Consider the following 12,904-nt stretch of genomic DNA (forward strand, 5'->3'; position numbering starts at 1 on the left):
ACAACTATTTGCTATGTAAAGATACAGTATAGTGGAGTGATGGCATCCTGAGTATAGACTGTATAAATAAAAATGGAAGTAGTCTTTATGGCGTCACCCAGAGGTTTCTCTGTCAGTCGACATCTTGGCTGCCCTGACTCCAAATATGGACAAAGAGGTGGAGCTGAGGAGACCCGAATGAACCCTGGTTACTGAAAACAGCCATGTCCTAAATTATGTATAACTTTAAACCCTAATCTAATTTAAACAGGTGAGTTCACCCCCTGTACAGTTGTCATGAAGGGGGTAATTAGCTACAGAGACCAAAAGTCTCTGTAAACGTGTTTATTTCTGCTGTAAAGTTAGATATTTAATATGGGGCTTTTGGAGCTTTGTGTTGTATCGCAGCCTCTCTGTTGGTTTGGTTTCACACCAGTCCTGCCTTCGACTGAAACTGCTGTTTTTATCATCTACGTCGGTGAATCACCAGGTGATTGTTGGAAACACTAACAGAGACGGTTTTAATGAGTTTTATTCTGTTTCTGTCCACTTTGAATGACCTTATGATATTACGATGATATGTGAAGTAAAATGACCTTTTTTGTCCATGGAGTCTGGTGGACAGTCATAGTGACATTATTTCTGGTTAAACTAAAGGTCTATCCCTGTAGAAGAACAACCTGAGCCTGTCAGTGGCAACAACAACGCACTTTGACGGGGGCAGTTAGCTTACTGTTCCCTTTTTACAAATACTGTCACATCTAATTTAATTAAGAGTTTATTTCAACCAAACTAGTGTTGGGGATTGTTGTAAAGACTATGGAAAGTTGATTTTGGTGAGTTTTATTTCATTTCTGTCCCATTGCTTTGGTCTGAGATGCTGCTCTAGTGCGTCATCCAGTGGCCAATTTCATATATATAACCTTTAAACTCAGAGCAGTTTGCCTAAACAGGTTTTGGGATTGCTAAGCTAGTTAGTTCAGATAGATAACTAGGATATTTAAATTTTTTTATTTTAGCAAAAGCAACAAACTAGGAGCCACAACATATGGTAGCTTGGACAGTTCATAAGCTGACATCACGTAAATCAAATATGATTTAATGTGTCCACTGGCTTCTGGTCAGATGGGCAGATAATACAGAAACAAAACATGCATTCTTAAATGCGTTATACACTCAATACTTGGCACATTTGTGATTCTGAGGAGAGCTGATTTATCATTCAGACATGATGCCACCTCGCTAGTCTGAATTTTAAGTGACAAAATAACATTTTCAGTTTTACCTGAAGCTTGGAGCCATGAGGAGGATGAATGTTGTGAATAATATACATATTCTACTAAATATTCAGGATATACTAAACTATTCCTTTTTTATTTCTGTCAGTCTTTAATGGCAAATATAGTTGGTGTCACTATCAGCTGGCATTATTTGCTCAAAAAGCAAACGTTCTTGATGAAACCTTTCCTTGTCCCCTGCATGTACAGGATCTGTTGTCCATAGGCAGTCTCTGTCCTCCAGGTGGACTAGAGGGGAACCTCAGGAGGGTTGTTCCTCCTCACCCGGGCTTTCCTGCTCTCCTGTTTCAGCTTCAGGGTGCGGAGCTTCTGCTGCCGACGCTTCTCGCGGTACCACAGCTGCTCACAGTACTCGTCCACACTCAGACTGTTGGTCCCCACCATGTGCAGGTCTTTGAAGCTCCTCAGAGGAAGCTGCTGGGGATGTTGGGGCAGCAGCCACGAGTTCCGGTGTCCCGGCAGCAGAGGCGGCGACTGAGGGGGCCCCGACTGGCCGAGAAACCCTGTGACCTTCCCGAGGGCCGCAGGGTTTGGGTTGTTCGGGCTGTGGTTCTGCTGGTGGCGCGTCGGGTGGAGGCTGTTGTTGGGGATAATGTGAACGCGGTATCGGGCCAGGACCTGGCTGTAGGAGTGCTCGTGGCTGGCGCAGGTGTAGAGGCCTGCGTCCGCCAGCTCCAGATGTTGAACCAGCAACCCCTGCTTCATGTGGAGGGAGCGGTGGTCATCGCTCTGAGGGAGCTAAGAGCAGGAGAGACAAATACACAGACATGAAGGTGATGATTAAGTTTACTTCATGAATGAATAGACCTTTTTCACAGCAGCCATTTTGATGTGAAACAGTAGGGTAAACACAGGCTCTGTTCCATTCAGGTCAAACAGGGTCAGGCTGCTGCTATTGTGCACGTTGGCTCACAGGAAAGAATCTGCTAGACTAGTACTGTTCTTGAACTGGTTACGTTCAGGATTCTTGCAACCTTGCTGCTATCTATCGAACCAGTTTTCAGAGTGGAACCATTATAATAATAAATGTGTCTTTAACAGAGGACTTTGCATAATGCACAACAACCTGTAGAATAGGACACACCCACTTTGGTTCCCAAAGAAAACCTGCTAATTTTTGGCTCCAGCTCGGAACAAACTTTCCGGGTTATGAACCACTTTATTTTTGGTCGAAATGCTCCTAACGGTTTAAAACTAGGTACTGGAACTGGAACAGAGCCTGTTCCCCACTGGTGGAAAAGGCCTATAAATGGAACAGAACCTGAATTAGTATTAAAACAGCCATATCCCTCAGGACGGCAACCTGTTTTTAACTGACAGCAGTCACTCATCTTTCCCTCACACAGTCAGCCTCTAGTTTGTGAGGGATGTCTATTCTTACAAGGGATTTAATTTCAACCTTAAGCTATAACTATAGTAATAAAAAGAGAACACTATACCATATAAATATACTGTTTAACACCAGATTTTACTCCCACAATGGAGATCAGAATATATTTGAATCATCCGTGTGAAGAGAGATATCATCACCAACTGATGTTTGCTGAGTGATTCAGGTAATAAAAACTCACCTCTCTGCTTTCTTGTGTGTGACTGAGTGTTTGCTGCCGGCTCTCTGTGTGCTGCACCGTCCACCTGAGCTCAGCCTGCTTCGACCGAGGAACACACTCCAGGAAGGTTGAATTTCCCTCCACGCCATACACCAACTTCACCTCCACAGAGTCCGAATCTGACGGAGCAACAGGGGAAAAAAACAGAAATATGTTTAACATAACGAGTGTGTTTGTGCCCAGATGAGAATTCTTCAGTATGTTTGTTATTGGTCAATCTGAAAAAAGAGGGAATATAAGAAAGGTGTATCGCTTTAGCTTGTTATATTAACATTTTATACAAACATTTATATGAACATTTGATCTTTTCCTTAACCTTAATTATCATAACTGCCCCTAAAATGGCTGGGAAGAAAAAAACTGCAGTTACAGAGTACGGCCACTAGAGTTCGCCATACTCCTGCCTGCAGAACAGAATGGTAATAGAAGGTATTTTAATGTATATTCTCAGTCAGTGCTGTATATCTTTTGGTATTATGTCTCTTTAGTAATAGCACATTAATCTTTCTTCCATAATAAAGTGTAAACAAATGGAATAAGTGACACCAACTCTTTCAAAATCATTGATAGTAGCACAAATGTAAAGTGTGGCTCTGTTAAAATGAGACATTCAGTGTGTCTAACTCCACACTAAATACTAACTGAATACAGTGCACTATATACACTATACTAACTGTCTTAGTATACTAGTGTGCAGTCAAAATCAACATATTTAAATGTTTTATACAATACAGGAAACTGCCAATTTAATGTCAAAAATACACACAGGATGTAGTATTTTCTTTTGTTTACAAGGCAGTTTTACTACCATCTACAGTTTGTTGTTTTCCAGTTGTGAGTAGCTCTTCTATTTCCTTCCTGCATGGTATTGTGGGAAATTAGCATCATATGTTTAAAGCTTGCATACCGACTGCTTTCAGTACTTAAAATTGTTACATTTCCAGTCAGTTTATTCATTCACAGTCAAGAAGCAGTAACAGACTCACTCAGCACTTCTACAATCTTGAAACAGCCTCTCCTAAAACATACATCACTGTACCATTATCTTCTATTTGGACTTTACAGACGTTTTACAGTGAGCCTGTTTAATCACATGAGTGAGTTCATAAAGGGGATTTATGCAGATCTCCTCTGGAGCCAGCGGACAAACAGCCGACCATCCCCAGCAATGCCACTTCGAGGTACGCAATCAATCACAGAGTGTATATGTAAGTGGACGTCCTCTGTTTCGACACCAACCAAGCTGGGTGTCCGTTACGTAACTGATGGCAGGACAAATATTAAAAACACAGACAGTTTATTCATATCAGACAGTGGAAATCCTTACCGTCCTCTGTGATTGGGCACTGACTCCAGGGGTCTCCGTACTTTACATCCTGTCTCCGCGCCCGCCTGAGAAACACACACACACACATTTAGAATATGTTGTGTAATTGCTTGCAGTTGTATTGTGTTGTTGTCTTACCAAGAAACTTAACATAACTTAAGCTTTAATTTATTTATCAAATTATCATCAAACATCTTATGACACTCAACAGTTTCACCTAATCTCTGATTATTATTGTTATTTATTGTCTGTATTGATGATGTAAAACATGATACAAATATTAAAGGACCAGTGTGATGGATTTTGATATCTGTCAATGAACTTCCACTTTACAACCAACTGAATACTGCTCGCCTTTCCAAGCGTGTAGGAGAAACTTACAGTGGCCAGAAAACTCTTTAGAAAGGCAAAAGACCCACAATAACACAATTTGCATATTCATAGATTCTGGGATTTTTAACGAAGTAGGAGGAGTAGATGTATTTTTACAGATTTTAATGTAAAAATTATACTTTTTTTGCAGAAGAAAATTTATCAGACGAACTTATTGTTCCAAGAAGACAATTACATATACGTCTTAATACATGTTTGGAGGGGATCATTAATATGTATGTTACTGCCTGTGACTGAAGTGCACTACAGTAGACAGTAGACTCATCAGTTAAACAACAGCTGACAGCAGCAGATAATGGAGTTGCCTTTAGATAAAGCTGTATAACCGCTTTAAATCCTCCTCCTCACTGTTGTTGCTGGGCTTCTGCCGGCTCCTCGGGGGTGAAAATATGAAGCTACTGCGATTATGAACGAGAACACACAGAGCAAGGACAGGCTATGAAAATACAGAGTGTTGTTTCAGCCACGGTAAAGAGTGCTGTCACGTCTCCTTCTCCTTCTAGTCCGACCTCCCGCCGTCGTTTTCTGACCCTGCTTCCCTTCCCTGCACCCCCTTCTTTCTTTGCTTCACGTCCTCAAGACTGTAACATATCTGAAGGTCTCTCTACATGTTTATTTATCACCCTTTTCTTCACCAACTCTCACTCTCTCCTTCCCTCAGTCACTCATTTTCTCTCCATCAGACGACTCTGGCTCTCTCCCACTTCTTCCTTTTGCTTTTCTCTCTCTCCAAATGTTTGGGGAAACACTCGAAGACACCAAATCCAACCTATTTCACCATCTTTAATCTAAGATGGGATTCATGGGTCCTTCAAGGGAATTATCCTAAAGATCATCCTCCCTCTTTACCTCTTGCTGGTGGGGAAGAATCTGGAGCAGGTCTGTCCGTCCCAGGAGCAGTAGGGGTCTCTGGCCAGACAGCACTCAGCGCAGTCGGCCCCGTATAACTCACACCTCTGGAGCCCCAGCTGGGCCACACCGAGCTCACTGGACACATACAGCTGTTGCTGTGGAGGAGAAGTAGTGAGAGATGAAAGGAAGAGGAATGAAAGAGTTTCGTTACATTTCTGTAGGTTCACCGTTCGTCCTACTGCAGGTTTAAAAAGTGAGAGGGAGACAACTTTTTAAGTTAATTTATGTGACTATCTCAATAAAAAAGTAGTTTCTCCCATATTTGTTTCTTTTTTTATAAATATTAAAACTTAGCTTAATTTTCAATTTTTTGGAGCCTTGTGGTTGTTTTATTGGGTGATCCAAGTCATAACCAATAACGCTAAATGGACCAGCTTTCCATCAGATCAACTTTATATATGTGTTTTTCTTTAAACTTCTTAAAGTTTACTCTTAGTAAATATCACAAATACACAGACACATAAAAGTCAGAAGACAGACAGGCTGACAGATAGACCTACTCTCTTGGTAGACAGCTCCAGGCTCAGGATGGGAGTGGGACTCTGCAGGATTAAAGGGGAAATGGATGAGTTTAAAAACACAAAAACATTTATAGACAGAATTTATACATCCAGTATGATAACACATACTGACACACAGTATTTGTATTTAGATGTTTATGATGGCCGGGGTAATAGATGTGATTTAATCAACAGAAGAAGAATCTAGGAGATGTCAGGAGATATTAATTTGTTTTTAAGACTAACTGCACTGAAGTTATTGCCCCGTTGTCGGTAAAAGACAAAAAAAAGGACACACAGAAAACTTGAAAACTACACAAACTGTGCAGACAGATCTTGGATAATGTGAGGAAGGAGAAAACTTATATGGTCGTTCTCTTTCAGAAGAGCGATATTTCAGCGCTGCAGAGGTTGAGGAATTCCCTCTGTGCTACGGTAAACGCTGGCTTCGAGGTCAGGGCAACTACCGAGATTAGAAATCTAATGAGTCTCTTTCTTCCTTCAGAAGACTAAATTACCCCAGAGCTCCATTTTTCCAGCCCACTGACTTGTTTCAGTGTCTCACAAAGGGAGTAAATGACCCCTGACCACTCTGAGCGGAGGGGTCGAGCTGAAGGAGGAGGGAGGGATAAAGGTAGACGACAGGAGAAGAGGCATCTGTACAGTGATCTGGCTATCCTGTGTCCTGTCACAGCCAACAATCTGACCAACCATTCAAGTGCCTCCTTTTAGAAAGCCAGTCAGGGTGCCAAAGCAGCCTCCTCTGGCTCAAACCCAGCCTTCAGCGGATAGAAAACTCTGAAATAAACACTGCAGTTCATCATATGGCTGCACAGTCGATGCCAGCTGCTGTGGAAATGGGTTGGTTCCTGTTTTAATCTCAGTTATAAAGTAAGAGCATCTGGTATCCTGTTTGTTTGTGGCTGTTTTTGCTTGTTGTGGTTTTCTGTCTCTCCTCCTTCCCGTCACCTGTGCTCTGTTTTAAAGCTCTCTGAGGCTTATTTCCTTGTTTAATTCCTCTCTTCCACGTGTCCTGCTCTATTTCTGTCTCTCCCATTTTTTTCTCCAACTGTATTTTGGCCTTTTCTGTTTTTGTTTTTTGGTTCCCTCCTCAGTCCCCTCCTGTCTTAGCGTATTTACATAGAGGACCTTGGGAAAAATGCGCCCTGCTATCTGTTTTTCTGTTTAGTGGAGTTATTCCAGACAAATATGTTCCATTGGAAACTGCATAAGGCCTCACGCAGCACATCACATTCTGCAGGGCTGGCAGATGGGCACTGGGAGATTATAGCCATAAAAGTCCTGTGTAACTACATAGAGCAAATACCGTCCCAAACAGACTTTTACAAGTATTAACAAGTACTGACAGCCTTGTCTGACATTTATGTGGGTATACTGCATGAAGAAAATTCATTAGTATAGCTTTCATTCAAAAAAACTTGATACTGATAGCTGATCTCACCTGGAAGACAGTCATCTCCTCCAGAATGATCTCCTCTGTGTCCCAGTTGTCTTTGATGACTGACACTGCTTTCACCACCTTCCCATCATCTGGAAAAACAGAAAAGAATATTAATTACACGTCAATACACACAGTGTGTTCACTGGGTAGAGGCTGTGGTGTACAAAACCACAAAGAAAAATAATATTTAGGCTTCCTGAACTCTGGTTGTCCTCTATTATTACATTTAAAACAACACAAATACTTTGGAAAAATGAATGAGGCTGACCAAAGAATGCCAGGGTTAGGGTTAGGGTTGCACCACGCAGCAAAAGTGCATCATTGACTGAACAAAGCAGTTCAACATATCAACAGTTGATGAAAGCATTCACATACTGTATGCAAACCCAACAGGTAGGTCTTTACCTGCAGAAATCCTTTATTAAACAGTTATATTTTCAATTGTAAGAAAATCAACAGGGTTTTGTTGACTGGAATCTCAATAACATCCCATATGATATGTCAGGGGAAGACATTTTAATGATTTCATGGTTGAATTAATGACCTGAAGGTTTCTCTTGTTGTGTGCAGGTTTCAGTGTTGTTACCTCCTAATAGAACGTGAGTAGTTATAATTAATAAGAGTGTATAAAGTATTTTAGAGATCCCCACAAAGCTCAGATTATAACTCGAACCTTGAACAGAAGAAGCTTAATCAAGAGTTGTATCGGGAAATTGGTGTAAAGCTCACCTTCCAGAGAAAGTGCAGTTGCTTTATATTGTTCAGGAATTAAATGGAATAATTTATGGCTCTTATGAGAGCTAAAGAAAATACAGATGACAGAAATTGAAAAAAGTGGTTCATTTACATGAAACAAGAAACATTTAAATATAGCATAACTGTAAATGAGTGTAATCACGTTGGAGTATTACTATTTATACTATACTATTACTATTTGCTTTGAGCAGTGCCTGAAATGATCAGTACACTAATTCAGCACAACCCTAACCCTAATTTTCTTGCCTTTTTTAATCAATTTTAACAAGGACATTTAAGCTAGTAATGTGTTTATACAGAGACGCAGTTAGGCAGGCGTTTAGAAGTACCTCGCCAGCACTGCTGTATGGGTACAAGGTCCAAAAACTGACCTCAGAAACAATGCTGAGGTTAGGACCTCTGGGACTTCAGTGGTGGGTACGCCCATGCTCACTGCAGGTGGTGGTAGGCAAAAAGAAGTAAAGGTACAAAAAATCTGAACTGACGAGTATACTGGCCCATTCCAGCCAGGTTGTATTTGTGCTGCTGCTACATGTTGTTTCCAAAAGAACAGTGTTCTCACAACTTAAAGCACCTGAATGCCAAATCACTAAAGTATTATCATATGAAAGTATGAAGTTATTAGTTATAGATGTGTGTTTGTACAAAACAAAGGTTTCTTATTCTTAAAAGTCAACAAACATTCTGTGACTGTTGCCGTGGAGGACACATGCTATAGCGGTAACCGTAGTAACGGAGGAATCCAGAAACTGCACACAATGTAAAAAATTTCAGGGAGGATTTATGAGACTTTATCTCTACTACTGCTACACATACACACACACACACCATCTGTTACAGTGAAACTACACACTGAAGACACACACAGGCACATGTTTGTACATGAACACACACATACACAATGTCAGGATGCTCCCAGGGAACCTCATAAACCTCGCTGTGGGAAACCTCCTGTGTGTGCGTGTGTGTTTATGCATGTGTGTGTGTACAGATGAGTTTGTCTAACAAGGCTACCCTACATGGACTGATGATGTATTTGGATGTCTGTGGCCATCGGAGACCTTTGTAACATTTCATTTCAGAGTCGAGATAAAATCTGTGTTCCTCTGACAACAGGCCAGCATTTGTTCGGTCTCAGCCCAATAAGGCAAAAGATAAACGTTGAGAAACCACAAGTCAAGAGTAAGCTCAAGCTGGAAAAGTTCGCAAAGGTCCCTGAAAGAGCTCAGGATGATTAGCTCCTTTAAAAAACGTGTGTGTACTGTCCAAGCTCATCATAAAATATATACAGGATCCAGTATGTGAAAACATTTTCTGAGCCTGAGACGTACTCAGTGTTTATTCTGCAACCAGAAGTTTAGTTCCACATGTTTGATATTTTCCACTTTTCTGTCAGATCTGTGACCAAACTAATACTGACACGCCACATTTTTGCAATCAGTAAACATACCGTGAGTTGAGCTGCACTTATTCAACCTGTCTGTTCTCGTGTTCCAGATTAACAGTAAAATATGTATGTGAACAGATTTGAGGAGAGAAATAGTCAACAACAGAATCTGGATCCATATCTTTTGATCTGAGTTTGGTGCGTTGAGCTGGACGGGACTCACTGAGAATGAGCTGTCAAATCACAAGGTAGCCCCAGCCCTAAAAGCATTTACCCTGCATGGTCTGTTTGACTCTAAATGGGACCATCAGTTACTAAATGAACATCATGCTGTATGGAAGAACACTGAAACTAAAGATTGAGACCATATATACTGTCAATGTTTGTGAATTCAGTTGTTCTAATTGCTAACCAAGCTATATAGCTGCCTAAGGTTGTTGCTAATACAAAAATCTAAGTTACTGTTACGTTACTGTTGAGGTCTTTTACTCTTGTGGCCTCTTTGTGTATCAACTTAATGTTGATCTTTCTTCCTGGCACGAGGGCCAATATAACTAATGTACTATATCAGTTACATTATTCTATACTTTTGAGGCCACAGTAATGTTAATGGATGGGTGACAGCCATTCTCCTGTTTTCTACATTTTTTACCGTTCAGTTTGAACTTTTTCCCCGTGGAGCTCCAGGCTACAGCTGTACCAGCATTCGGCCATCAGGTTTTCACATTAGAATTATAAATAGCAGCTCAGCTTTGACCTTGTGGTTAATATTTATGACCTCCAGCCGATGGAGGTCATGACCCTCTGCATGCCAAACGCAGGAAAAAAAAAACATCTCCTCTTTCATTTTTTTGCTTTAAAAATGTGATGATGAGAAAATAGACCAAAATAAGCCACTGTAATTATTCTAAAGTTAATATATATTTATGGTAATACGTATTATCACACAGGTGCAGCTATTAGGTATCAAGAGACAGCTGTTACAATTACTGTATTTTGATAAAGGATAAGGCTCTCAATACATATTTCTTGTATTTTGCAGATGGACTAACACATTGATGACATAACAAAATATAGAATATTGCAGATTTGTCCTTTAAAATGTCTGAGTAAGTTCAAAATTAACGAAAACAAGTTAGAAAAAAACATTGGGCTGTAGGAAATTACTTCCTATCCAATTACTTTATAGAGTTTAGTCAGTCAGATAAAGCATAATAAAATAATTTTATGCTTAAAATATAATTGAATATCATCTGCGTATTGTTTTTAAGACCACAAAAACAGTGACATTAATCGGGACGAACATGTGCATAAAATGAGTCACTACTCAACTCATGACCTCAGAGTAACCTGTAGACTTTTTAAAGTATATTTTATTTTTAGAGTAAACCACTTTGACGTAAGCACGTGGCTACGCATAAAAAAAAGGGATATTATCTACGCTTAGAAACAGCAATAAAAAAAAAAAATTAGCCGATGGGAAGACGAGTCAGAAGATTCATCCTGGTCGCATAACGTAAAAAAATCAGAGCACTTGAAAGAGCAGAAAGAGCATTTATCAGGCAGGTAAATGTGCAGTTGATGGGGAGATGAGAGATGTTGGAGAGGAATCCACTTAGAGGAGATGTATGGAGCCGTCGGAGCACCTCTGGCCCCTCGGCCTGTCACCAGCAGTTAAATAACCTCCACCATTTATCACGCACACACAGCCGTTCACTGCCAAACACACACACACAGGACCACAATTACACACATACAGCTTCAGGGTTTTTATGATCACACATACGTGCACACCTGCAAACACGTGTGTGTATGTTGACGCACTGATACACAAAGACCAGACACACTCAAGAACCCATTCACCCTGTCACACAAGTGTTGCTTTTGGAGGAACAGTCGACCTTTTCCACCTTCAGAGGCACTTTAAAGAGATAATGAATGAATGCGGGATGTTTACACACAACAGATGAACAAATGAACCACACTCAGTCATAAATGACATTTTAATGATGTGGTTTGATTAAAATGTGAAGTTGTCGAAAGATGCTTTAACTAATTTTTTTCCTGTTGACTCGACGTAACCCCAGTTTGTGCTCTCACTCTATTACTGTTACATTCAAGCCACAGAGCGTCCAATTATCCAGAAAAAATATTTCTATTATTTTATTATTCCTGGCCATTTTCGAAAAACCCGAAGGATACTGAAGGTATTTCCTGAAACTTTAAAGCTCCAGTGTGTAACATTTATGAGGATCTATTGGCAGAAATAATATGAATAATATTCACAGGTTTGTTTTCATTAGTGTACAGCCACACTGTAAAACCAAATAAGTTAATTTAACATCGATTGCATTGAATTTTTTAAGTAAATCTTTCTTGATCGAGTAGTTTTTATCATTTTAAGTGACACTGACTTAATTTTGTAAGTTTTATTTGTACTGTGAAAACAAAATACCTAGTAAAGATACTTAATCAGGAATGTTTCATTAACTTACAAAACTAAGTCAGCATCACTTAAAATTACTAGCATCAAGAATCGTTTTTAACTTACAAAACCGAGTTTCTGTTTTAACAATTTTTTTAGATAAAATAACTTATCGCATTTCAGTGCACCTGAAAATAAGAATTGTTGTGTTTTTGTTACCTTGAATGAGACTTTTTTATCTACAGAGGGAGCAGGTCCTTTTCTGGTGGAGTCCGCCATGTTGAACCGCAATTTTTGGCTCTTGATGGGGACTTTCACTTTAGTTTTGTTGCGAGTTTCACGACCAGCATAGTTTCTCCTACACATTTGGAAGGCTTAGTTAAAGTTGAGTCAACCTTTATTGATCCCCATGGGTAAATTCATTCTCTGCATTTGACCTCCTCCTGCACTAGGAGCAGTGGGCGGCACCCGGGGGACCAACTCCAGACCTGAACCAGTGCCTTGGTCAACAGCACTGACCTAAAAATTAACATATGTGTTAGCTGCATTCAAACCGTTGCAATCAACAGTTACAGTCCTAGAAGCCACTGAATTCCAAACACTGGTGCTTTAAAGACTCTTCTAACCATTTGGATGAAAACATATTCTGTTGTTTAGGAGATAAAAACATTTTTTAACCTGTTTCTAAAGGTGTGACTGTATTTCACAGTAAGTGATTGTGAAATGCATTATGTTTGGTCATGTGTAATTTTCTACTTCTTTCTCTGGATTTAGAAAATATGGTTATTTCTGTTAGTTTTGTTAAACGATCTTTTACTCCACAGGAAATCATTATGTTCAGCCCTGACTTGTAAT

The 12,904-nt window shown here is 40.0% G+C and overlaps 1 protein-coding gene across 1 annotated transcript in view; it reads right to left on the reverse strand.

Moving 5' to 3' along the window:
* Positions 1-6: 6 nt before the first annotated feature.
* The window catches only part of si:dkey-49n23.1 (semaphorin-3D), an 88,551-nt gene continuing 75,653 nt past the window's right edge, over positions 7-12,904 (reverse strand). Inside the window, exons 13-18 of the mRNA XM_035661832.1 lie at positions 7,482-7,570; positions 6,020-6,061; positions 5,457-5,614; positions 4,215-4,279; positions 2,849-3,006; positions 7-2,015 (exon numbers count right to left, since the gene is read on the reverse strand). Coding sequence (XP_035517725.1) covers positions 1,506-2,015; positions 2,849-3,006; positions 4,215-4,279; positions 5,457-5,614; positions 6,020-6,061; positions 7,482-7,570 — 1,022 coding nt within the window. The 3' untranslated portion in view covers positions 7-1,505. The remainder of the gene's footprint in view (positions 2,016-2,848; positions 3,007-4,214; positions 4,280-5,456; positions 5,615-6,019; positions 6,062-7,481; positions 7,571-12,904) is intronic.

Source organism: Morone saxatilis, unplaced genomic scaffold (assembly GCF_004916995.1).
Source record: "Morone saxatilis isolate NCDOM2014 unplaced genomic scaffold, NCSU_SB_2.0 Contig18, whole genome shotgun sequence".
Classification (NCBI taxonomy): Eukaryota; Metazoa; Chordata; class Actinopteri; family Moronidae; genus Morone; species Morone saxatilis.